This window comes from Plodia interpunctella, chromosome 5 (genome assembly GCF_027563975.2).
Source record: "Plodia interpunctella isolate USDA-ARS_2022_Savannah chromosome 5, ilPloInte3.2, whole genome shotgun sequence".
In the NCBI taxonomy this organism is placed as follows: Eukaryota; Metazoa; Arthropoda; class Insecta; order Lepidoptera; family Pyralidae; genus Plodia; species Plodia interpunctella.
The window spans coordinates 3,323,402-3,350,584 of NC_071298.1; the positions used below are offsets into that span (position 1 = coordinate 3,323,402).

The 27,183-nt window shown below is 36.5% G+C and overlaps 2 protein-coding genes across 7 annotated transcripts; one reads left to right on the forward strand and one right to left on the reverse strand.

Annotated features, from left to right (window-relative positions):
* The first annotated feature begins 1,540 nt into the window (after window positions 1–1,540).
* On the forward strand, window positions 1,541–6,508 carry Jhbp16 (Juvenile hormone binding protein 16). Of its 6 annotated transcripts, none has more exons than XM_053745807.1 (6): window positions 1,541–1,858; window positions 4,285–4,377; window positions 4,464–4,611; window positions 5,007–5,085; window positions 5,556–5,736; window positions 6,323–6,508. In XM_053745807.1, exons 1-6 carry the CDS (start codon window positions 1,777–1,779, stop codon window positions 6,469–6,471), a joined length of 732 nt encoding a protein of 243 aa, XP_053601782.1. In that variant the 5' UTR covers window positions 1,541–1,776; the 3' UTR covers window positions 6,472–6,508. The 6 variants fall into 6 exon arrangements, with proteins under 6 accessions (XP_053601782.1, XP_053601788.1, XP_053601783.1 ...); XM_053745813.1 differs by having other exon boundaries at window positions 4,285–4,355; XM_053745808.2 differs by lacking the exon at window positions 1,541–1,858 and adding an exon at window positions 1,899–2,603 and having other exon boundaries at window positions 4,285–4,355.
* A 438-nt stretch (window positions 6,509–6,946) lies between these two features.
* Window positions 6,947–26,950, reverse strand: E2f1 (E2F transcription factor 1). The gene is made up of 10 exons (XM_053745797.2): window positions 26,467–26,950; window positions 25,899–26,104; window positions 19,199–19,362; window positions 17,967–18,163; window positions 17,012–17,274; window positions 16,639–16,744; window positions 15,862–15,970; window positions 15,613–15,728; window positions 15,139–15,249; window positions 6,947–12,279 (listed from the first exon to the last, which is right to left on the reverse strand). Exons 2-10 carry the CDS (start codon window positions 26,100–26,102, stop codon window positions 12,122–12,124), a joined length of 1,428 nt encoding a protein of 475 aa, XP_053601772.1. The 5' UTR covers window positions 26,103–26,104; window positions 26,467–26,950; the 3' UTR covers window positions 6,947–12,121.
* Between the last annotated feature and the right edge of the window lie 233 nt (window positions 26,951–27,183).

The following is a 27,183-nucleotide window of genomic DNA, read 5'->3' on the forward strand; positions in this document are numbered from 1 at the left end:
ATCCTATTTGCTTTTTGTATATTACGTATCCATTATAATAGGTACATGTGCCGACCTTCAGGCTTACTCTCGAATCACAATCCCAATATACGATCCCAATCTCAATGCAAGAAACGTCATTTGGCACTCTTGAATTTAACACTAGCGCCACATTGGTGCGGATATTGAGTGAACTAAATTTCATTGGGATTGAGTTTTCAAACTTTCAATCTCACTCAATATCAATTGAAAAATCTATTTATTGCAAATATTATTATATTATTTTTGTAAGTTAGTTTTAGAGAACAAAGCAACTTTATTTCAACTTTCACAGTTACACTTGTAACTCGCTCTTACACTTATGGCTCTGACACACTATCTCCAAACTCAGACATGCCGATTATTTCGTTAAACATACATTGCGTAATTTGTATGTGAACTTTTTATTGTCGCATGAAAAGACCAGTAATGTACGTCGAAGCCGTCGAAGCCACCAAATTCGACGTACTGTTTGCCGATAATCTATATTGGCAGCTATAAACCAACAAGGCAGAAAAGTTAATTCGATTGATTCCATTCTTGGAGATTCTGGATTCTATAAAAACAAAAATAAAGTAAATACTTGTACGAAAATTTAAATTTACTTATTCATACACCATATTACAGAGCCTATCCTATCTATAAATTATCTTTCAGTTTTTTCCTGAAAGTTTGATGCCTTGTGCTCATGACATCAAACATAAATTGAATGCTTCTCATAAGACTGGTAAGTAATATTCGAGGACTCAAAGTCAAGATTTCACAACAACTAGGTATTATCCAAAGAAAATTTACTTAATTATTTCTTCGAACTTTTTACAAGTTATTCTTATTTGCCCGAGATAACGTAATTCTGGGAATGTTAAGTATAAATGCACTAATTATACGACCGATTCTGACGGGTCAAGTCAAGACATTGCACAACAAAGAATAGCAGAGGAGTTGCGATATCTTGATGTGCAACTTATGTAACGTTATATTATAGCGGAATCAATGGCCGCGTCTCTCACTTGTGATATGAAATAAGCTGCATTTCGTCACTTTACTAGTTGAGCCACCAAAATTGTTGTAGAGAGTATCTGAAGTGCGTAATAGCCGCGCATAGGTACACACTGGGCTGAATATCGCGTCTAACAACTTTAGGACAAAATCGTATCACAATGGGGGTTCTCGGTGTGGGTAATAAGAATTACTAGGTATATATACATATGTACTACGAAAGACAATATCGACACTCTAAGCACTCAACTGCTTAGGACAGCTAACTGAACCTAACAAAATCTTTATTTGTGAGAATTTTGCGGTCAAAATAAAAGGAAATACTGAAGTAAAACAAACTTTCATTTTCTTTATGAATAATTTTCAAATCCTTGGCATTTTTACTGTAACTACAAAGTGCTTTGCCTACATTTGCATCAAGAATTGCAACAAGAATCAAATATCCAAAAGCCAGTCCTTAATGACCTTGCTAGCGGCCTGAATCTGAGTAGGGGTTAGCACTTACATTCCTCTGTGCGCGGCATCGTCTGCAGGTGGACAGTATCAAACGTTCACCGACACTCTGAGCGCGTATTCGAACGCATTTTGAAATCAATTCGATGTTGTACATAATATCGATAACGTAATTTCTAATGCTGGCTTGAAATAATATCTTGCTAACAATTTGACTTTTATTTGTGTGTAAAAGTTTATATTCCGTATTTTAAAAAGTTGACACACAAAAGCAATACAAACAAAACTTTAAATGCGTTGAACGAAATGGGTGCTGTTAATTATATAGTTTGTGCATCAGTGTTGTGCTTACAAATTGCAAGAGCTGATAATAAAGTTTCTGAAATTGGTAAGAAGGTCCAAATTCTTAGTTACAGTACTATCTCAAACTATTTCAAGAAGATCTTTGGATAAAGATAATTATGTAGCTGTATGTAGGTACCTAAATACGCTTTCCTTAAATTTAATAGGCACATGCTCTAATAATTATTCTTACTTAGAATAACAATACTAAGGCACACCACGTTGTTACAAGATACTCCGCCAGGCGCCACACGTCTTCCACATAAAAAGTACCTACGGGAAGAAAATTTACAAGCATTCATTAAATTTTACTTAGTTCCGATTGCGTGATTCCTGATGGTGCACTCAGGATCGGCTCCCAACGAGGGAACTCCACATCGGTTTACTGCACGGGCATGATTTTTTTCTCACAACTTTGAATGCAATAAATAAGATCTTCCTGACAACAAGAAAAATTTGGCAGGAGAGTAGCGTAAAACTTGGAACAACAGCATCTGCTGTTGATATATGTAACTAAATACGATAATTTTGAAATTCTTAACAGCGCTAAGCACGCCGAATTAAATTTTAAATTTTTAACTATTTATTGATTTTTCTTTGTTGTATAATATGACACCAAAACATATGTATAGAAATCTCAGATAATTGTGGACGGCCATAGGCTTGCGCAAGCGCTGTTGCAAGGGTGTTGCCATGAGCTTACAACCTGAGGCTGCGGAGTCCTCGACGATATGTCGTCAACATAACTGTCAGCAATTGTTTGATCAGACCATATTGACATTTCTTTCCAGGTAATCATTACTTACTTTAAAAACTTGTTTGAAAAATCAATAACAGTTAAGTGTTCATATTACAGCCTAATGTAATGCTCTATGGTTTATTCAGAAAACCTAATTTTTTTTATCATAGCTAACAACCATCTTCAAAGAAATGTTATAAAAATGGAAAAAAAAATTTCTTCGTTGTAACTATTGTCTGTGTAATTTGTCCTTACCTATATATTTGGTTTTATTTAGTTATTTATTTTCGCGAAATTTAGGACACCTACTCATGCGCCACAAATCATACAATGTTTATCGTCACCCCATCTCTTCTTAATGTGTGACGTAATTTATGGATGACCCCTTATAAGTTATATAGTAGATATTTTAATACACTGTCTAATATGAAAATTGTCTGGATCGTAGCAATCAAAAATATCAAATTCTCTACCGCGTCGTACCTACTAGCACCAAATTAAAGTCGTTACGTAACTTCCTTCCTAAAATACATTCCTAAGTACATATTATTTAGAATTCATTTTTAATGGGTAACTTTTACTCTCATTTTCCTGCAATCTGTGGAAACGACGTCATGAAAAGGAGGTGAAGTGTGTAACCGGAAAACCTAACGAATGCGGAAATAAAATGATAGAGTTGAATGTTTGCAAGTAAGTATACCACTAAACTAGTAGATACTGATAGGTATCATATTACTTTTATCGTCGTAGAGAGCCAATATATTTGTTCAGAAAATAGAATTCAAAATATGCTGAAGATAAATAATACCTACTTATGGGAAACATATAAGCGTTTCAATGCTTCAAGTCAATAAGTAATATACCTACATGCAGCTTTTTACCGAGGAAGTCATGTAAATAATAAGCTTTGTTCTTAGATCTTTTGAGTTTTGTTATAATAGAGTACATACAATAGCTAAATAAATAAAAAATGTAATAGTAGCATTTTGATTAGCTATTGTGATTTTATTGAAAATATGAAAAAAAACGATTTAACTAAGTATAAATTAAATAAATTTGCGTTATTTATATATTATGTCCCGCGTTTGAGGAAATACGAATCGATTTTTTATTAATTAGGTTTCAAAATCCTGATTTGTTATCTGGTAAGGCCTGAAGCCCGATGTCCTGTTAACTTTTGAGATGCGAAACCCTAAAAAGTAACATCGTCGCCACATTTGCGGTAGAGGCTAACCTCAATCACGTTCATGGATATACATTAAATATTTTATTGCAAGTGTTAATAGGCTATGTTTATACATAGCCAATTAAAGCTACGTTATGCCGGCTACACACTATCTCCGAACTCAGACAGATACCGACTTGAACATTACGTAGTTTGTATGAGAGCTTTTGTTTAAAAGTAAAAAAAAAACAACCCAACCCGCAAAGTTTGACAAACATTCGGCTTATTTATGACTATCTTAGAAATTTCGCTTAAAAGATGCAGATTTTGTAGACACTACCTACTGGTACAGATTTAAAGCACAGATAGAGGCGCAATGTCCGGCTAGCACCGACAGGATTTTTTGTTTTGTGATAAACTGCGAAAATATACTTAGGTAAAACACATCTCTGAACAGATTGATTAACTAACTATACCAAACAAATCTGCCTTTATTTTTATAATAGTGTTCTTAACTTACCTATTTAATTGTAACAAATATACCTATGACCTATACTTTTTTTTTCAGAAAGAATATTCTCACCATGCCACAAAAACATGGCGGATTTCGACCTTTGCATGAAGCGAGCTTTCAACAAGGTCAGGCCATTTTTCAAAACAGGCAAGTTGTTACGTGGATACACCATCTCAAAAATTGAATATTTTCATCTAAATACAATACAATATCCAGAATATGTTATTTCACAGGTATCCCTGAACTAGGCGTGGCACCCTTCGACCCTCACCACGCAGACGAAGTGGTGCAGAGACGGTCGATCATGGGTGTCGGCTACAATCTTACGCTAAAAGACGTGTACGAGGGAGGCTGGACCCAGTCAATAGTCACGAAATTCAAGTATGTAGCTTCTTAAATCTGGACCCAGATTTCAGATTAATTTATTGCAAGTCACAAGTTGCCGCCCTGCAAGGGCATAGCAAACATGAGGGCAGCTAGTGGTGACCCTGGTGAATGACACCAGTGCTGAATTTACTGAAAAAAAAAATGAAGAATGTGGAGATCATAGGAAGTATGTATGAATACATAACCGGTTATTATATTTCAGCTTTTAACGACCTAGTTAGTATGAAACGATAATTAAATAAATTATCCGTTATAGCAGTTATTGCAAAAGTAGGTATAATCTAGTCAAACCTATTCAGGTTTTTGCACACTTATCTGGCAAAATATTGTAATTTTATGGAATTATGCATAGCTCCCATTTTTAAATAATTTTTATACATTTTTTGCAGGACTGATTGGGAAAACGGACGCATCATATATTCCCAGTATTTCCCAGAAAAGTGGTTATACGGTGATTACGACTTTAATGTAAGTACTTACCATCAACGTACCAAAAACAATGGTAAGACGTGTTGTGATATTATTTCGCAGTAAAAATTAATGCTTCCTTTCGACCGTTGCTTACCAAAGAGATGCTTGATCAATTTCTGTGCATTATATTATGCGTGCAAGATATATAATTTTTTTTAACGATTTTCGCATTTAAGAGCTACGCATAGTTTGTATATTGATTTAAGTCAAAGAACCTAAATCAAAGGACTTAAATCAATACGCAAACTATGCGTAGCATCTTCTTTAAGGAGACCTTCTAATGTTGTTGCTAAGGTAACGAAAACAACATTACAAATAGAGTAGCTTATGGCGTAATAGCGTATCTTACACCCTGATGGCACTCAGTCCTTGGCCTCACCTTGACTAGGGTGTTCAAAAAGCTGCATGAAGATTTATGTACAACATTATTCTTTTTTACGACAGTAAAAATTTTTCTGTTTTCGCAGGGTAACGTATTCGGTCTAGGCGTGCACCGCAGCGGCCATTGGAATCTCACCTTACGAGACTATGCGCAGACCACACGCGTCAAACGGAACGGAGCCGGAGTCAGCGTCCACGTGGAGATAGACCACATCGGTGGCATGGAGATACATGTGGGCAATATACTGCGAGGAAACAGTATATTAGGTAAATAGAGTTATGGTTTTATACGACAAGCCTACGGCGCCTAGCACTACCACGTAACATGCAAACACGTAGCACATTACTAACGTTCATATTATGAACGAAAAGAGACAACATTAATTACCATTATGAATTTCATAATGGTTGTCTCTTTTACCCATATCGTATGCGCATCGTGTAAAAAAAAGAACGTGTGATAGGCTGCTACGTGTTGTATGGTTGATGGTAGCCCTCCAGGCGTCTGCGTTCAAGTGGAGGTAGACCACAAAAGCGGCACGCTTAGATGTAGTGTACCAGTCAGAGGGAAAACCATATTTTATTTGTAAATAATTTTATATAAAAAGTATATACATAAAATATGAAATCTCTTAACAGTCTTACTGGAAGTATTATACAATCTGAGCCCGTGTCATAAAATGAACAAATTGACCTTATCTTTTGCCTTCATGTAAGCTTTTTTAGCTGGACAATCTACCTATATTCCGCCACGTCTGTTGCTCATCTTAGCAAACATCAAATTTAGACATCAACAATACTGTTCCGTTGGTACTTTGTATATTTCGCTGCAATTTGATTCTTTAAATTTTAGAACACATGCTAGACCGCATGATCAACGCGGCGTGGAAGCCGGGTTTCGCGGTGATCCGGCCGCTCATCAACGACCTCGTCAGCACCGCCTTCACCGACATCTGGAGCAAGTCCTTTAGGAACTTCCCAATAGACAAGTTTATCAAATAAGTACATTAATAGGAATATATAAATTATTCTTACTTTACTTAAGTACAATACTTTTTTTTTTATTTCTTTATAAAATACTTGTTTTTTTTATTCTTTATGAAATACTTTATTTCTTTATGAAATCACTGAAATATTGACAGCATAATTTCATAGAACCTCGAACACGGTCGCGCACTCATTATCAATAATGAACACTGAGTGGGGTAACTTCTCTCAATCCCCCACGGGTGCCATACAAACCAACTTCGGAGTATGTAGTTCCTTAAGGAAATAATACTTCCATGAGGACATCAAAATGTGTGTTTTAAATTTATAGGCATCGATTGATGTTTTTCACATCGGCCAGTTGTTATATTTTTATAATTATTCAGTTGCGAAATTTGTTGTACATTAACCATATATATTATATTGTGAACAAACTAGTCATACTTTGTGCAAAGATAATTTGGGAAAAGTATAAAATAAAAAACAAAAATATATTACATATCTCAATATTATATTTATTAAAAAATATAACCTAACTATATATATGACTTTATATTTAAATTCAATCAACAAATAACTCCCTCGTTCATCGAAACTGGAATAATCAATCTCAGTCTTCCAACACAATGAATACTAACCGAATCGGCGCATGAGACGAGACACAACACAACAACACAATGTGTGTCAACACTGCACTATTTCAAATTATGACAAAATCTTAGCATATAGTGAAAAATTATACTTTTATACAAAAATCCTACCTATAATACATACCCGTGACTGGAATATATTACCGCTAAAGCCTGCTGAAATATACTGATTTTTATGGCGGTAATAGATTACAATCCCATGGGGTGCATTATCTTTGGTGTCATTCATTACAATTGGAGGAATGCCACCAAAGAGCTATTCTATCCTACCTATCAGCCTGGATTTAAAACTTTCAACAAATTCTATTGACAGAGCAGCGGCTATTTGGCATTGTATTGCTGCAATGTGTTTCATCCCAACAACGTTCGACTACTGTCGCACTTCATGCACTCCATAAATACATTAACATTGCACCATTTTCATTCTCAACCTTGTGAAGATACATAAAATACGCGGTCAAAAAGTCTATTTCATTAGCACTACTTTCCTGTGTGTGGTCGTAACATATAAATGGTATGACAACCCGTTCATTGACATAGTTTCGGCTCGGGAGCGAACGCGTGCTCTATACTACAAAGTAAGTACATGAGTTAAAAGAAGGAATTACTATTAAGTCTGACCCATGCAAACTTTCCAAAGACAAATAAAAAAGACAAATAAAATTTATAATAAAATTTAGAAAGGAATCGTAATCCAACCTGCACCTGAGGCAAAATTAACGTTCGAATCCAATCTGGCTATTCATGACTATTTATTTACCCCTACTGTTACAAACAAGAGGGCACGGGCGAGACTTCTAGACTACAAGTAAACAGGACGATACAAACATACAGTGTCTGTGAGATATTCAGCACCTCAGATTACAATTACAATTGTTGTAGTGTACGTCGTCAGCCTTTATAGACTAGAAGTACAGTATATTGCCATACAGGACGGCCACTCCCTACCCCCCACTGAAATGGGCCCTGCCCATATTCAGTTACCGGCTGACTAGGATCGAACCGAGTTCCCGAACGCAATACGATTTTGGCGCCAACCCTGGCGTCACTCAAACCTAACACCTGCACAAACTATCCCAGTGTGCAAAACAACATTTGATTAATACATTTTATCGGGAGTGGCCAACCTGTGCTAGAAATAAAAGTTTGAACATAATCGAGCTATAAAGCTTAGCTTTAAAAACCAAAAGTTACATTTTTGAAAACACCATATTGTTTCTAATATGAATGTGGGCTTAAACAGTGCAAAGTAAAGTCAATATTTCGCTTAGTATAAATTTAAGAACATGCTAATAGACCAAAAGCGTTGTTACCGATACAAATGAGGTAAACATCTGTATCTACATTACGGGACCCTGTGCGCCGTCGTAGACGACATTAAATTAGTTTCGTTGCATTTTTAATTATTTGCTATAATTTTACAGAAATATAAGATAAAAAAGTTTCATTTTTAACTCGTGGAGATGACGGTAGATAATAATGTGATTTTTTCAGTTGTGCCCAGACTAGTATTATATTAGAAAGCCGTATAGTACGTAAATCATCTTACCGATAACCAAGTTAAAAGCGGAACTTTACCAATGGTACTGGAGCAAAAAAACCTAAAAGCATAAACGATTAGATGAACGATAAAAAAAATATTACCAAAAAAATTGATGGTATTTTGAAAAGGCAAATTATTTGCATATTACCACAATAAATTTTATGTAAATATATAGTCTAGGGATAAATTCGACGAAATCTAAATGTTGCAACACAGTGAATCGACTCACATCAACTTGAAAACTGCGTAAAAATCCTAAACTAAATTACGAGAAATCTTGTTAAATTTGTACTTCCCTTCTCGCATAATTGGCCCCAGAATTTATGTCACAAATGATTCAATTTGTAAACTAATAATTTTAAGATCAATTTTGATAAAAATTGTCGACAATATATCAGACCGCTGTGGCTAGTAGTTATGATTTGCCTCGAAAAAATATATGTTAACAATCTTGGTCAACTCACACGAAACTTAGCATTTAATTAACTTCGTTTTAAAATCAAAATTTACTTTTCACTGGATATTTCGACAACGACATTGTGATTAAAAAAATTTAAAATAACTATCAGCCAAAAATAAAACTTAATCGTTAAAAATATTGAAACAAAACGTGTGTATAAATTCATTTGTCATACTTTCATTTCATTGAATCCAATACTTAAGCGAGCTAGGTGATGCACAATGAACTTAATGAGTGAATGATTGATCTCACAGAACAAACGATATTAAAATAACACCATTGATTTATAAATAAAATTACAATTTTAATACTAACGAAAAGTTCGGCGGAATAGTCGCGACGTAAACGGTGACAGCCAACAAGAGCCAGGCAAACGATTTGTGCAATAATCATAATTCAGTTTCAACTATTACTTATTGAACCGGTCTTATTATAATACAAAAAATAAGCATTTTGTCGTCCGAAAGCGAAACATTTGAAATAACGCGACTTATTAACTAACTAACGCGAATATTATTGCATCCAGTTTCACCCGCAACTTGCCGCCTGCGCATTCAACGCTCCCACACGCCTCCAAATTAAGTCTAACATTAAAATTATTTGATATGCACTTATTAGTAAGTTTTTACAATGAATTTGTGCTGTACATTACGAGCGGGCCGGGCCGGGGCGGACGCGGCCGATTCTGGACGTGAGGTAATGCGTTATATACTACGGCGTTACAGTGCCTCTCATCGGCTATTTGCTATATTTAAATCTAATTCGCAGTAACTAGCACGCCCGATATCTTTAATTACAAGTACAAAACGATATAAGAAGCGCGTTAAGAAGCACTATAACGTTCCTGCCTTTTGTACTTAATTATTTAAATCATCGTTATAAATATACAAGCGTCCACCGCTCGCCCGACCCGCGGCTATTTACAAAGACAACTAAATAAACTATATAAAAAAATCGTAATTCAGGTATGAACTAAATATTTGGCAAACTCTGTTATGGAAACGGAACGGGCGATACAAACATGCTAACGCCGTCAACGGCGCGAGTGTGGGATGGGAACTAGAACTAGCTTTACAAGTAAAATCGAAGGCCGCTAAGATATCACTGTTCATTACATCGTAATATGTACAGGCGGCGCCGGGCTTTGAGCGAGTATGTACAGCGGCGCCGCCGCGGCACGACGCTGGCTTGACGAGGGCCACTGGACTCAACGACACTACACAAATATCTACAAAAGAACTTTAAAATTTCAAGCGAGTTGCTAAGAATATCTCGTGTCTTTGTGAAAATATTATTTCGTCACAATTCCCTTCATCAAACAAGCAGCCATGACCACTTCCATCCTTGATATCAGCATTGCTAATATCTATAGGTATATGCGCAAAGTGCGCTCAGAGTAGCCTGAATAAAACCGGTACTTGTAGTGAATACAGTATGATTGATTAAGAGAAGCATGTCAACGCTCTTATTCACCTTTCGTTTTCAAAAATATTACTATCTGGAACTTATGAAATGTAAATTTAAAATATTGTGAGAAAGATGATCAAGAGCGCTGCCTTTTAACTTCCTTACATGATGGAGTTATGTAAGTACATAATAAGCAAACATGACACTTCCAAACACATAGGTTAAACTATGGTACTTTTAACTCATTCCTTTCACAGCTTCTCTCTTAACTGATCTCTCTTAAAATAGTTAGCTAAATACAATTATTCAGCTTGTCAAAAATGAAAAAAGTTAAACATAAAATTAAAATAGGCATCTACATGCGATGGAGAAATAATACAATGACATCGAGGCAAAAATGAAGCATGCCATTAGGCCGCAATGTACTTTGAGGACAGACCAAAACCAAACTAAAAACAAATAACAAATATCCGAAGGAAAACGTATTCCGCAAAACTATTTTTAATATTATTAAGATCTCACTTTAAAAGCAGTAAGTACACAAGAGTACCTGAAAGCTGTCCATTTTATGAACATTGGAACCAATATAATGTCTCGGACATACGGCACTAATGGCTTAAATATTAGGCATCCCCAAATTACACAATATTCAAAATAAAAAATAAATCAGTATCTACTTATGTAGAGCTATGCAACATAAAGTTAATTTTATTTTATTGCACCTTAAAATGCTCAATATATATATTTTTGGTTATTGTATGGTGCACATTATAATGCTGAAGTTAGAACAATGTTAAGTTATCGAAATTGAAATCTAATATAATTAACCGTTAATTCCAAATGAACATAACTACAGATTTAACAATATACCTCTATGAAATTATGAAAAATAATTTAACTTACAACAGAAGGAAAGTAGTGAATGTAGGAAAGAGAAGGATAAAACCAACCATCCTTTCTTGATTAACATAAGCTCACGACATATCAAATTGTCGTGACTAACAATGTGTCTATATTTTATCAAGGCATTAAACGGAGATCGCAAACCGTTCTTGACGTAATGTCAGATTAATTTATTATAAACAATATGTATAATACAAATAAGCGTAATCAGACGACCGCACCGAACTATCACTGTATATATTAATGAACAACCATGTCCGCCTGCGGGCATCGCGGACGCAACGTCACTTCACTTCGGCACATCACTATCATAAAAACAATATCCTGAACAAAACGTTAAGAACGAAACACAATCTCATACAAATAAATACACTTCTGTTATCGATAATAGTAGCAATATTATTTTGAACTTGAATTGTCGAAACATACAAGCAATATTAATTTTATCCTGAGTTGTCGAAATAAAACAATTGTACTTCTTAACCAATTGTAAACTGTTATATACAAAATTATGCGTTTATAGCCGATAATATCAATAACAGACGTCATTCATCCATACATGTTGTATTGTACCGTATACTAAAACAAGTGTATAGTCGCCAACAGCAGTGGTCGTAAACACAATCTTACTTGGAAACGTCTATCACCCTACGTACCATCGAACACACAATCGCTAACCCTGAAATCACGCTTACGACCGAATTAAACTAATTTGGTTTTAATCGGACTGAGTTTCTGGTCGAGAGGACAGAACTCAAAGTCGAAAAGTTCCGAGAGCCCCTCGTCGTGGTCCAGACAGAAGCCGTAGTCCGTCGCCGACATCGGCGGCTCCAGCGCTAGGAACGGCAACTCCAGCGGTTCTGAAAAGTTGTGTATAATTAGGTAAAAAAAAACCTGTCAAATTAGTGTACCTAGGATTTGTTGCTATGAGTATGAGTATATCCGACAAATTAATTTTTGTTAGTACCATTTTGAATTATTCTTCAAATGAAGCGACATGAACGGCCGTTCATAACCGTTCGTAACTTTTGAATACTTTCGACTTTCAGGGTTCACACACACAAAAGTCTTGACATATAAACAGACAACATTTAAATTTGTAAGAACCATTTTCCAAAAAGCAACATTTATCCACAGATAAGCAGAACTACGTTTAAATATTTTTATGATTTGTAAATCCAATAATTTCCTATTTTTTAATTCAAAACGAATACTTATTTATTAACACTACTTATTTACTAATATAAGACATTAATACTTTTCATCAGTACTCTTCATTTACAAGAGAGATATCATTTTTTTCATAACAAGTCTTGTCTGTTATATAACAGAGCATTCTTCAAATTTATGACGAAATATATAAAGAAATTGGTCACACAAGTCTGAATGTCTGACAAATAAGGACGCCGAAGAACCTGCACGGAAAAAGAAGAAAAGTCAACCTGGGCCCGACGCTTTATAACTGCGGAAGAAACAGGGGAAGCATACAGGGAAGGACCAAACGAAAGTACCAACCCTTTACATATTTCGCCATAATGATGGTAGGAGAAAATTCTTATATTTCAACTTTTCGCAACACTATAAAAAATATCCTGCTCTATACAAAAGCACAATAAAAACACCGAAACAGCAGCCGTTGAATCCACAGACCGGTGCTAGAGCGTTAGTGCGCGTTAGACATGAGACAGTCGATGGCGTGGTATAGTATTAGTAGATGAGTTGTTTGTTAGTGGCGCCGCGGTGAGCTGAATCCCATGGTGCTACACGAGGCACTGTAGCCACACGAAGTCCAGCTTACCGCAGCGCCCGCTGCCGGAACCGAGGTACTATGTACAGTGATAAATTAACACAACACCAGGTTAATAGGATAATGTCGTCAAGTCTACATAGATTTGGTATATACATACATATGGTAGAATTTGTAATTCTATGTCTTTTGTGAACACAAGTACATAGTACATGTTGTGAAATGAGGTTACTTATGTCTCGCTATAAGGCATATGAAAATTATTTTAGTTTGGCACCGTGTTGCCACGGTGATTCCTTGTTTTTTAACGATAAGGCAATTTGAAAAGTTTTGTTGAGTTAGGTTGTAGGCTATTCAATAAGGCCGATAAATTGAGTGCGTTACATATGTGAGTGCGAATTTATATGTATATTTCAAATGCTTGTATTTTAACATAATAATATTTCGATATTATATTATCCGATTAACCTTTTATAAATGAGTTTGGTAACTTTACAATAAACATTTTTACAGTGAAAACCTGACCATTAAATACAGATAAATCGCCACACTTTGTAGTGAATAGCATAAACGTTAGTTAAAAAGATAAATTAGATGTAATTGAAAAACATATTTCACCCACCCACAACTAAATAGTATGTATTACATTTTTTTAAGTGGCCTTCCGTTAGCGTGAACTGAATGATAAGGCATATTACACGAAGTTCTAAGTTAGATGGTTAGTTGGAAGCCTTAATGACAAAACATAATGAAATGGGAAATGAAAAGCATGCACATGTGATATTTTACAATAAAATAAATTAAAACAAGTGTTAGAAGATTAGTGGCCGATTATTAAGACGCCATTAAACATTTCAATTTGGAAAAAGAAATCTGTCTGCTTGCTTTTACAAATATTATACTCGTATATTAATATCAAAAATGCCGTCAATGATCATTCCCCTTAAAATGAAATGGACAGTTTTATACCTAACTTTAAAAACGTTTAACGTTTCTTATCTTCATTGCAGGGTGATCCTCATGTCGTCGGTCGCGTCGTAAAGCTAGAACTCTGACTGTGATGTGAAATAAAACACAAGTCACAGCAGGAGTTCTAGCCACAAAACGCGCATTCGCATCTTCTTTTGTTTGTCCTGTGCTATGACTTATGCTACTTAATAATATTAATCGCAAAGTAGCATCGAATAGTTTCGACGCGCTCAGAATGCAGTTCGGTGAAACGTCAAGCATTTCGTAACTTTAACATAACGTTTACGTTACAAAAATATTTTTTGTATGTAAAATTACGTTTTTAAAAATTTATTTACGATATGATGATAAAATATTGATTGACACTTTTTCAGGATGTGTCACAACCGCAATTTGAGCGCATATGCAACTGTACTAGGTATATAGTCAAGGTATAATTCCAAAAATCGGAACATTTACCAATCACGGGGTCAAACTCCTCGAAAATACCACTACCAGATTGCGGATTTACTTTTTTATATGGGAAATATCAGCACCCACAACCAATGAGCATGTATGAAAAGAGTGACGAATATAGAGGAAGCAAGTGAGACTTGTTAGGATCGTGGCAAGTGGAAACTTAGTGTTTATCTACCCCGGATCTGATAGATCGGCAACGCACATTAGTTACATGCGTTACCCAAGCTCCTAGACGTCCATAGGTAGCGGTGACCACCATGGACCTAATATAAAGGGCAGGATACAATGAAAGATGCCACGTAAAGGGGGCGGGGCTTATTTCGATTTCCGTTCGGAAAGGGGCGGAGCCATGGTGAAACCGTCAACCCTGCGTATCGTCACACAACTTTTGGTTAGAGAAGTGACAATGGATCTTGCTCGTGGTGCCCACTTGCCACCAGGCCATTACGACCAGGCCAATACGCCTGTTTGCCTGCATAGCAGCATAAAATAAAATCAAGCATGTACTCGTATGTACAAACACGCAGAAGTAAGTAGCACGCACCTTGCTCCTGGTCCTCGGTCTGCAGCTGGAAGCGGCCGCCGCCCATGGTGGGCGCGAAGTCGTCGCTCTCCGCGATCAGGGCGTTGCGCAGGCGCCCGCGAGCCGTGCCCGCTGCGATACAATGTTATTGATTATAAATATAATTTTATAAAAATAAATTAACCACGTGTAGGGATTACTATATTTATTGCCTAGTAGTTTTTTGCACGCAGTCTGGCGTAAAGTCTGCGTTTCTGCTTCACGTGGTGCATGGAAGCAGCAACGGCGTTCTGGTGGGTGTGGCAAGTGACCTTTAGTGTCCAATGGATTGCCCACACCATTTTTTAAATTCAGGGTTTATATTTTGGGCGCACATTAGGCTTCCGGACACAGCCAACAACGAACCGATAACGCGTTTAAAGACGCACACAAAATTTATTCTATTCTCAGATGAAGAACGAGATATAATCTGAATATTTTCGATTGAAGACTCACCGTCGGGCGTGTGGAGTTGGTGAGGCGTGTGCGAGGAGGACGCGGTGTCAGCGCTCCACGCCGCCGACGATCTGCTGCTCGTCGCGCACTCCGCCGGCTCGCGCTTGATGGGAGTTCTGAAAACATAACATTACAATATTCTGAAAATGTCATTAAAACTTTGAATCAGTTATCTTAACTGCCCACTGCTGGGGTTTTGTTCATAAACTCATCTGTCAATGCTATAGACAATTTCAAAAAATAACTTACGTGTAGTCCGCAGAGATGGAGCTGGAAGGCATATGCTGGAGTTGCGCGATGAGTGGCGCCAGTAGCGCTTTGTTATCCTCCTGAGGCGGCTCGGGCAGAAGCTCGTATGCTAAAACAAACATTACATTTATTTTACTGCACTTCAAAGTCTAGCTCCAATTGAAAATATAGGCACATTTATGGCTAGATAAATTTATATTTTCCATATACGCATGTACACGCAATTATCCATGGCGTATGTACCACTTACGCCAATAAGGGATCACAACAATAAGCAACAGCTACACTTGTCCCTAATGCGACTCTTCAGATTTCACTCTACCCATAATATTTCATCAAAACCCGTCCTTTACTTCTCTCAAGAGCTACTGATAGATTATAGGAGAATAATAACTCAACCGACAAAATTTATATGGCGGACGTTGGAATTGATAAATTTATATATAAAAAAAAATAGGAAAATCTTATTTGGCTTACATATAAAGATTTATCTTCACCATTCTTCATGGTTATTAGAAGAACTAGATGTTGCCCGGGGCTAATCTCCCGTGGGAATTTTGAAATAAAATACAGCCTCTATAGCAGTCTTGGATAGTGTACCTTTCTAATGGTGAAAGAATTTTCGAAATTGGTTCGGAAGTTTCGTAGATTACGCCTCAAACATACAAACTCAAAGTCACAAAACTACTCTTTATAATAGTAGTATATATAAGTTTCCTTTTTAATAAGCATCAAATTATGTGCGAATTAAAATAAAAAACCGGCAAAGATACTTACGGGGTGACGGCGAAGGAGGCCGTTCCTTAGGACATAGGAAGACTTCTATTTCACCAGATTTAGACTTAACATAGAACATGTATCCCTTTTCGTCGGGATGAGGTACCTGAAAATAATGAATTCGTTAAAAATCTCAGAACTTCAATATAAGTATGAATTGCATTATTGGGCTTGTCAATTGACTTCCTCTAACTTCATTCATTTCTTATATTTTTTATAAATTGCCGACAATCAGACCAATTAATGCCTATGCCTAGTCATGTACTAGTACATGCTAGTGAAGCGACCCAGAAGAATATCTAGAATACAAAGCAGACTATTGTATAACCCCATCAGACTATCACAAACAAAAACAGCATTACTCAATACTCACCCTGAGAATAGTGTCGGGCGGCGCTTTGATAGGTATAACAGTTTGATTCCTAAAGTCCTTGATAGACCGCAGATCTGCGTAGGTGATGTAGGCGAGGCCGTCGTGCTCCGCCGACAAGGAGCTGAGCGCGCGCTCGGCCACGGCCACGGCGCGGGACACGCGCGCCTCGCGCGCCGCCAGCACGCGCACCTCGCGCCGCAGCCGCCGCGCGCGCGACTCGTCCGCCTCCACCCCGCAACCGCTGTCGCCGCCGCTGCCCACCCCTGTCACCAAACGCAAAACTAAACACGACGGGCTAGCGTCCATTTTATTTCATAATACCGATAATAAAGACGATCTGTAGACAAGTGTTAATTGCTATAACCATATAATAAATATATAAATGGGGAGAAATTTTCAAAAAATATTCTGTCCCGATTTTTCTCGTGGTTCTAATACACATTTATCTTTCTTATATAAGCGAAACGAAAGGTATGACGAAGTTAATATCTGTCTATGCAATGTAAAACTTATTGACGGGAAAAATAAAAATTATCATGGATTAAAGACATATCCACTGATCGAAAAAGGCGAGGCTAAGCTAAGATAAAATTGTATTTGAAAAAGCTTTAGCCGCCGCATCCATACAGTTTAGCTATCCATCATTTTAATTGCACCATAACAGCCGTCACATACACCTTAAAAAGCGAAAATTACTATGGCAAATGTTTACTGTTAAGGGAAAACTTTCAATCGCGAGAATGAATATAACCAGTCACTTTAAAATCCCCACCTGGTATTTCCAAACCGGAAAGGGTTATTTATCTATCAAATCTTTCATCGCGATCAGCTTATTACAAAACACCCAATATAACAGATTTTATAACCATTGAAAGAAAAAAACCTTTAGTCAACTCTAAAGATTGAGTGCATAGGAGCCATAAAACAAAAAAGAGTTTAAAAGAGAAAGACGTACCATATTTCCATTGTATATTATTTTTGGATCTCTTCTCTAATATTCCTATACCCTCTAATACATTAGTGATGTCGTATATGCGTCGTTTTTGGACCGATAGGTGTTCCGCTGCGATGTTCAAGTCGAGGACTCCGTTGGGCGACGACTTCAGCAACGCGACGAACTTTTTTGTGAGTAAACCTAATGATGTGTCAAACCTGAAACAACATTTACAATGCAAAAGTGATCCATTGCTACATTATCTACTCCCCAAAACCGGTAACATATAACAAAACAGTAAATAAAATGCTGAAATCCTGGTAATCCTTTCTTTATGAGAGATTCTAGATATTCAACAAAATACCTCTTGGTTCTGTATCAATCTATTTCAAAACAAAATCTTTCTCTAATTACTGTCTCTATCAGTTTTTCCTCAAAATATTCTCTATATTATAATAACGTAATAAATATCCGATTGCTGGAAAGAGAACTTCCCAAGTAAAACTGGCCAAATATCGATCCAAGACAACTTCGCTGTAATGCACCCGTAAAACGCTAATCCGGCTATCTAGTTGGCCTCCCTTGGTAGCGTAGTTTATATTACCAAGCGAACAATACTTCACACATAGATACACCTGGTTAGCGGTAGAATATGGCGCTAAAAACTTTCTATTCTACTCTAACTTGACTCGGATGACAAATGATGCTAGATATAAAAATATGTTAACTAGCTCGGCTCCGCCCGCGAAAAGAAGTAGCCTAGGTAACTTTTCAGCTCTCCATCTATTTCACACCAAAAATCATCTCAATCCTTTGCTCCGTTTTGACGTGAAAGGACAAACAATCACACTTCCACATCTATTATGGATTCAACATTTCTAATTCGACACGCAGCAGTCTTACTTCTTCTTATCGAGTGTACAGTTTTCTAACACTGGCGTCAAATATCACCAGTCTTAGTACGCCTAAACTAAAGGAGACAAGGCTGAATGAACCACAACGGAATGGATATGGAAAACCACAACACATCGGAAAACCAGTAGGTACCTAAAACTTCAGAAATATGGCCTATAAGAAAATACAATGCTGAAAATAAATATTTCCTATAGGAAGGATTCTGTTAGAAATCGTCAGCATATACTTTCCTCTCTCATCTGTTGTAATTAACACATGTAATTTATCCTTATCACAACTAAACTTGATCAATAACCTCGAATTGTTAGTAAATGAAATTACCTCTTGCAAATATCTACCTGGAACGTTCGGTGTATTTTTTCATAGAACTGGACGGTCGGCTACAGGGCGTGAGCACTTTGACGCGTTTCTGCTTGGGCGTCTTGAAATCAGCCTTCATCGGCACCACGTGCCCCTGACTCCCTGAACTGCTCTCACTCAAGTTCAGTCTTCTTTTCACCGCCTGCACAGAGTATTTTGTACCTATATAAATATTGCTCCTTCTGGACCAGACATTTTTGCCCGGTTATATTATAAGGCATCTATGTTCATAAGATTTTTTATCAATTGCTGTATTAGTTTATTTTTTCTGTTGCTACATAAATAAAAATAAAATCTTTGTTTATTCACCAAAATAGCAATGTGGGAAAAGTTTTGCCAAAAGAACTGATCATTTTTTACTTTGTGGTGTGGGTGTCTGTTGCTGTAAATACTCATAAGTGGGAGACTGTGACGTCTCACTCGTCACTTCTACACAAAAGTTGCACTCCCGATCACGTCACAATTGAAAAAGTATTCTGACGTCTGTCTACATTTTACGCCCTCTGATAAGGTACCTACTATTGCTGGTAGTGGATATGTAGAGTAAAAGAGTTTAATTTCAATACATAACATCAACGAAATCTCTAAGGGCGAGTATATAACTTTACAACTACATTTTATTCCTATAGAACGCTATTAAAATGTATAGGTCCTCTTTTTCTTTTGACCAGTACATTAATACAAGCATAAGCGAATCATTGCTTGATGCAAACGGATGTAATAGGAATGCAATCAAAGTAAAAGTCCTAAAAAAGATGTCTCCCGGGTGAATTGACTTTTTTATATCAAGTGGAGGCGCCTACCTGCGTCACGCCAGGTCAATCTGAAAGTAGCCGCAAAGTATCAGTACCTGGCCCTGGGATCTTCAATACAAAAAATATGTGTTTTGTCTACAAATGCTCCGTGGTTTTCGAAAGAATTTCTACATTAGCTATAGATAGGTTTTCTTTGGAATATATCGTCAAACGTTCTATAGTTGGTTTAATTACACTAAGAAATCAATTTAAGCAAACTGTACGTAGGACTGTATACACAAGTTTTTCATAACTTATAATATGGTATAGGGTAAAAGCTTTTTTAAGTTTTAGAACACAACTCCTCAGCACCTTGGAACCGAACGAACTCAGTTTGGGCTTTTTCGAATTGTGCCGTTTTATCACGGTCGCTAAGTGCACATTATGGCTCCGTAGTAAGAGGTGAAGTGGCAAAAACCTAGCAAAATTTGAGTAAATACAAACAATACAGCACGAGATGGTAAAATGCCAAATGTCCAATAATTACACTACACTAACCGAGATATATCAAAAACTATTTAATTAAAACAATGGCGCAATTGACAAAGCCATCTTCCACATATCACGAGTACTAAAAGTTAACTGTCACAAACAACAGTTTGAAATCATCAGATTTCCAAGGAAAAATATCATTGAAAGAAAAACCTAAGTGGGATCTGCATTTAAAATGTTCCGTTAGCGTACCCACTCATGTTATAGATAAAACTCACTCGCAGCACGGAGTAAGTCATAGTTAATCCGCTCGTAGCCGGCGAAACAGACAACTTATTTCATCACATCACTCATCATAACCGCCATTGTACTTTAAGCTATACAATGACCTCTTAATTAATTAAATACAACAACACTGCTATTACAACGACAATTTGTGGACACAGCGATTATTCGACACTACGCGTGAAACAAAATGGGAGCGCGCAGGGAAAGATGCACGAAGCATTTTCAATAAGCCGATGCAACAAATTCAATTTCGACATGGAGTGCGGGGCCAAAGCCCCCAAAGGAAGTGTGTGGGGAGGGTACCAACAATACATGACATAAATTAGAATCAACACAAAAGCAGGCGAGCTCTCGGAAGGGACCTCTAGCGAAAGAATGGCAATTTCTTATCTCAAAGTTTGTGCTATTATTAATAGTAAACTGAGTACTATTGTTAATTTTCCGTGCCGTGGGTCCCGCGCGTCTTTGTGCGCATGTGTAACCCCGAGGCTCAAGTAAATCAGAGCAGATGTGCCTTCGAGTTTGACACCTTAGTAGATAAAAGTGCAGAGTATCCCTTCTAACTGCACTATTAAAATAATCAATTTAACTTTTAGCGGGCTGCGAATAATTCGCAACCGACAACGACGCGGCCCAAATCACAATGCCCTTTTTTCTATTCCTTTACCTTATGCAAATTAAATTAACCACCGGCGCGCGATATCCTCGCGGTGCTATTTTAACGGCTTGGGTGTGGTGTGGTATTATTAAATCCAAGTGCACTGAATGTTTGCCAACTTTTTGCGAATAGAAAGGACAATGACTGAACTGAAAATGTGCAACGCAAGTGTGCAAGACAGGAAGTACCAAGTACCTGTCCACGTGACCCCCATGGTGGTACACATGGGCGGCGGGTGAACGCCACTCCACAAGACAAACTGCTAACATGTGTGGTCTTGCTTGTACTCTTACATACTTGCTGCGAGACTATTTCTGTATGTAATAAGCAAAACGACAAGTTGAAAGGTTATACCTCCAGCTGACAAAGAAGAAGACATTGAACTATTAGACACAGCCATCTGAAGATGATTGAAACCAGCATAAAAAAAATAATTCGGGAAGAACTCGTTAAAGTTATCAAACGAGGACAAGTAAAAAAATAATACTAAGAAGAATATCGTCATGTTGTAAATTCTATGTAATGTAATAAAATATGCATTGAACCATTGTTTTATGCAATTTGTGTATTTGATGACATTAGGTACATAAAAAAGTAAAAAGAAACTGATAATCATTGTATAGACGCAGACTGGATACAGGTTTCATCTGAACTAGAAGGGCTTCAGCTTATACATGTTGCTTACACAATTTATATTTAAAAAATGGTAAGCCCTTCTGGCATAATAGGGACCAACACTATTTGAATGAGTTTCTTTCGGCATTTCTTCTCAGCAGTGGTCGTTCCGAAATGCTAGTAGTTTGTAGCTTTGGTAAACATCATATTTTACCAAAGCTTAATTTTAATTTAGAATATGACGTGAAAAAGTGCCTGTGAAGGCCTAATTTCTGAATAAATGATTTGATTTTGATTTGACATGCTGTCACTGAGGACAGTATTGTAAGTGCATTTTAGATGCATAATAAATTATTTCGAAAAAAAAACTTAGCTAAGCTTTAAAATTAAATTTACAAAAAATGATAACGATTGAGAATTATTAACTAATAAATGCCAATTTCCCTGCTGCTGACAAAGCATCATAATATTTGGGTCGATGAACTCTTCATGTAACAAAACAAATAACTAGATGTGGTAACAAGTAAATGAACCCATGCCATGCGCGCCCGTTACATTTACAATAATCCCTCTCATAAAAGCAGCAACCACGTACGCGAAAGACTTACTCAAAATCGCATGCGCAAAAGGGATAGTGAAAACACGAGCTCATCACAGAATAATTAGTAATTCAAAAAATTCGGGAGCTGGTTTTCTTTAAAGTGACACAATAACCTTTTCGTTAGGGTACATTGCAATTTATAATGTCCATTATACGATTATTAACGGTGTTTAGCTTACGCATTTATAATACGAAAGAACTTTCACACCTAAACCGCTGAAACGATTTTGATAAGTTTTGGTATGTATACATATAGCCAGATTTCAAACATAGGCTACTATTTTTAAAATTTCTAAGTTGTGAAAGTTGGTATGACAAACGCACCCCATACTTTTTACAAATGCTGTAATAATGGAACGACTACATTGACGATGAACGCCCAAGATAGGTAGGTAGATGTCCTGAACAAACAACCCAAACGGCTACTAGACTCATAAAGGGGCCTATGTAACGTAGGACAAGTAAGTCAAATACTTCTGACTCTACTACAAACGTGAAATAAAAGAGGTACCAACGAGTTGCGTCGCCAACTTCCGGCTGGTCCTTTATTTAGGACGTAGGTACCGTGTGCCGAATTTGGGAGAACGCATAGCATAGCAACTGTATTTGACGCCAGAGCATCGTAACAGAAAGGATGATTGAGCAGACACGTGAATGACCCGAATACCTGCCCAGCTCACACAGAATATAGTATTTACAAAAAATGGTGACGTAATTATCATTTATTATTGTTCAGTATTTTTTCCTATATATGTATACATATTAGGATTAAACCACGTCTTCATTTACTCATCAGATTTCGGATATTTACTATTTCACAAATTAGACCACGATTGCGAATAATAACTGTTAAACAAAATAAGCAAGTTATCTGTAAGTAGTAAAAATACTTTTATCACAATGAAATGTGTGAATTACTCGCATCATCAACTTCACGGAACAAGACTCGATCTAATCAGGTAACAATGCCTGGCTTGACTGAACAGATTTCTCTAATAAATAATATAAGATAATAATATCGAACAAACAACAACTAGACTATACGAATAACCCGCATTGCTATTACGACCTACTGACAGAAATAAAGTGGAAAACCAGTTCAACAAGAACTTCATGGATCGCGTCAAGAAAGAAGACCTTTTGTTCGCAGGTTTCTTAGGAAACGATAGAATCTCTTGGAAGAAATGGATGTAATCATTAGATTTTATAGACTCATTTGATTAGCGAACATTATATTCCAATGCAATAGAAACACACTTCTAAAACTGCAGTCAAACTAGAGTATGCTTAAAACAGCTTCATGCTTCATTCAACAGTTTCAAAACTCACGTGGCATGTTTGAAAAAACAATGGCACACATAATCATGTAAAAATAATTTGCTAATTATTTTTACATGATTATGTACCTGTGTAGTGTATCACAATAAAATATTGGCTTTAAAGAATGTAAAATATGCTGTGGATGGAATATATAGTAAATACATACTTGCCTACTAGGTACCTTAATTTATTAAATACAGTAACTACCTACTGTTTTTATAAATTAAGAAGTATGGAAAAATAGTGTGTGTAGGGTCTACACACATTATTTTTTGCGAGCTATACAAATAAATAATTGTAGATTATTTAGTCATATTGTTGTAGCAGATGGCTGTGGCAGATGTGGAAGTTCTCTAAAAGAATCAATCCAATCTATAAGCACATTAAATATATATATATATATATATAACTAACTTTACCACTGTTATTTTCATTCCCTGAGTATAAAAACGATATAACCAACTTATTCAGAGATTTCAAATTTATTAGCAAGTTAACAAAATGGCACCAGAAAATCTGTACAGTAAAATTCAGTTACACATGGGTTTTACACAGATTTTAAAACAAGTTAGACCACAGATAAATCTTAAAATACAAAACCTCTAAAAATAATGTCGAAAAAATATTTGAAAATCCCTGATAGATAGACATCTACTATGCTGGTGTAAAAACCATCTACAATGAAGGCTGTGCATGCACTTACTGTTCACTTATTTAATAGAAACCAATAAAAAAACATTTCTGATTCTAAAATGGATAATGAGGACACAAATAGATAAAAGCATAAATCAAGAAATACCTATTCATGCAATAAATAATATATTAGTTACAACTAAACTATTAAATAAATAGGAGGAAATGAGGTTGTGCTACTTTGATAAGAGGTTATGATTGTCAGGAAGAAGGTGCAATTGTACAAAAATGTCATATTTATTAACATAATTCAAACTGATCTGATCAAATAAAATCAGTTATTTGCTGAATTTTATAATTCCATAATAATCTCATAAATGATTAATGAAATAGGTATACATTTTTTCTATGAAAGGTACTCAACTCAATAAAGGAAGACAACAAAAATTAAGAGTGCAATTAGGGTCATTGCACTCTTGTGATGTTATTTATATGGTGTTCAAAAACACACAATTGTAACCATTAATTTCAACTTCATATTTCAGACACCTGTTCGAAGTGAGATGTATCTTTGTGATAAAGTACTAACTTATCAATAGGAAATTTGAAAGAGATATTTTTACATCAAAGACAAGCAGCTCATTGTCTTACTTATGTAACCACATCTGCAAAGATGCTTCATAACTTGTAAATACACAAAAATTATCAATTCACAACAATGTCAGCGGGAGGATGATCTTTAGATGTCTGTACAAAATTCTTGTTGAGAAATCACCATTTAAACAATATATAAATACAATTTCATTGCTTTAGGTCAATTTGAGAAGTTGCAAATACATATTATTATTACCACGCCTGTTTCCCACAGGGCAGGCAGGGGATTTCCACTTGGGAAGGTATTTTCAACTTTATATAATAAAATATAATAAATATACAACTGTGCTTTTATACATTTTGTTGTCTATAATTGAGACACATAGGTAACAATGAACATAGGATTTCAATAGTGGTCATTTTTGATAAACTAGTTACATAGGTACTTCATTCAAGTTAGTTATGAATTCTATTCTGAACCCTAGCAATACTTTATAAGATCCAATGATAATAGACTGGTCAATTCAATTCATACAAGATATCATCAATTAATACAAGAATCTACAATCCCCTTAAGCACCGAATTATATTGAATTCTCATGACATTAGTCTACACTGACAGGGAAGATGTTTTGTCCAATCATATGAATAACTAATGTGTTCCAGAAGAATGCATTGCCTTCTAGTTATTCCTAAAAATCTTTTTGTGACAGCAAAAAATGATACATATGCTGATTACTTACTTCTGATGTTTTAGGCGGTGCCGAGGGTGCCTCGCGCCTGATCTGATGCTGCGGCGTGGCTCCATAGCCGTGGTCCAGCAGATGATAGCTGATAGGCTGATTAGGACTGTCATCCAAAAGCGTGGTCTTCGATGGTGACGCCCCGGCGCGAACCACCACCTCGGCCTCGCCCTCCGCCGGCCCTCGCTTCACCCCCCTCGGCATCGCTGTTTTAACAAAAATATCATTCAAATATAGGTACGGACTTTTGTATTTCTAATGGTTAGAATCGTAATCATGACAAATTTAATTAGTGAAGAGGTTAGGGGCGCCGCGCGCGCGGAATTTACAGGTGAGAAGCCTCCGAAGCGAAGCGGGTCGATAACAAATTTATTGACTTCTACATAATTTTAAAGGTCTATAGCGATACCTGCAGCTGTCCAGAAACGCTTACGTCACTTACACAACGACATTTCCTAAAAAATATCGACAATCTAGCGGTAATTTAGTGGCATCACCCCGCATTCTAACAGTGGGATATACACGAGAACTGTCTACAAAATATCTATTTTGAAATCACATTACTTACGAAAGGTGCAAGCGAACGATATGAGAATTTATAACCATAAAACGACATTAATGTTTTCGACGCAAACGCTACATTATCGAGTACTCAAAATAAAATGTCCGCCGCTTTGTTGGTCCCGAGTGAACTCGTGGACATCGAGACGCTCGATAATTTTATGTAGCAACACACAGTCTATTCAACACATTTTACTTTATTCACTGATTATTTCACTTGATACGAAAAACAATTCAAAGGTCCTAGTGCACATTTTATATTTAATTATTAGATAAAATGCGGAGTAATGGAACGGCGACAGGAAGCTTTTCAGAACATCTGGCTTGCAAGCGACGTAGCAGTGGCGCGAACTACGTGCGCAAGCGCGAAGCGACCCGGCAAGCAACCCCTAGCGGACGCCGCTATCCAAATTCCGCCCCTCGTTGGAGAAGCCATAAAAAATATACATAACGAATTTTTAAATTTTCGTTGGGCGACCGGTTATAAGCGAAGAAACTCTGCGTTGCCGTTGCCCATCTCTTTCATAATCAAATGCCTTTAAAGAAATTATAAATTGTCACGTACATACTGAATGTTGTGTCACTAGAGTAATATCGTAATTCATATTTTAATGAGGCAGGTAATTACATAATTTCAAATTGTGATTGTTTTAATTGTGAATACTGGGGCTTTTTTAAAGTCAGTTATCAAACTGTTTCGTTCGCGCGTAAAACTTAGGTACCT

Bases quoted from the DNA above. Each gene is read 5' to 3' on its own strand.
- E2f1 (XM_053745797.2), bottom strand. From the start codon at position 26,102: ATGCCGAGGGGGGTGAAGCGAGGGCCGGCGGAGGGCGAGGCCGAGGTG. The intron at 17,275-17,966 runs GTACGTCTTTCT...GTTTGGTGACAG, and splicing joins TAATATACAATGGAAATATG to GGGTGGGCAGCGGCGGCGAC. The intron at 16,745-17,011 runs GTGAGTATTGAG...CATTATTTTCAG, and splicing joins CGCCCGACACTATTCTCAGG to GTACCTCATCCCGACGAAAA.
- Jhbp16 (XM_053745807.1), top strand. From the start codon at position 1,777: ATGGGTGCTGTTAATTATATAGTTTGTGCATCAGTGTTGTGCTTACAA. The intron at 4,612-5,006 runs GTATGTAGCTTC...CATTTTTTGCAG, and splicing joins TCAATAGTCACGAAATTCAA to GACTGATTGGGAAAACGGAC. The intron at 5,737-6,322 runs GTAAATAGAGTT...TTTAAATTTTAG, and splicing joins GCGAGGAAACAGTATATTAG to AACACATGCTAGACCGCATG.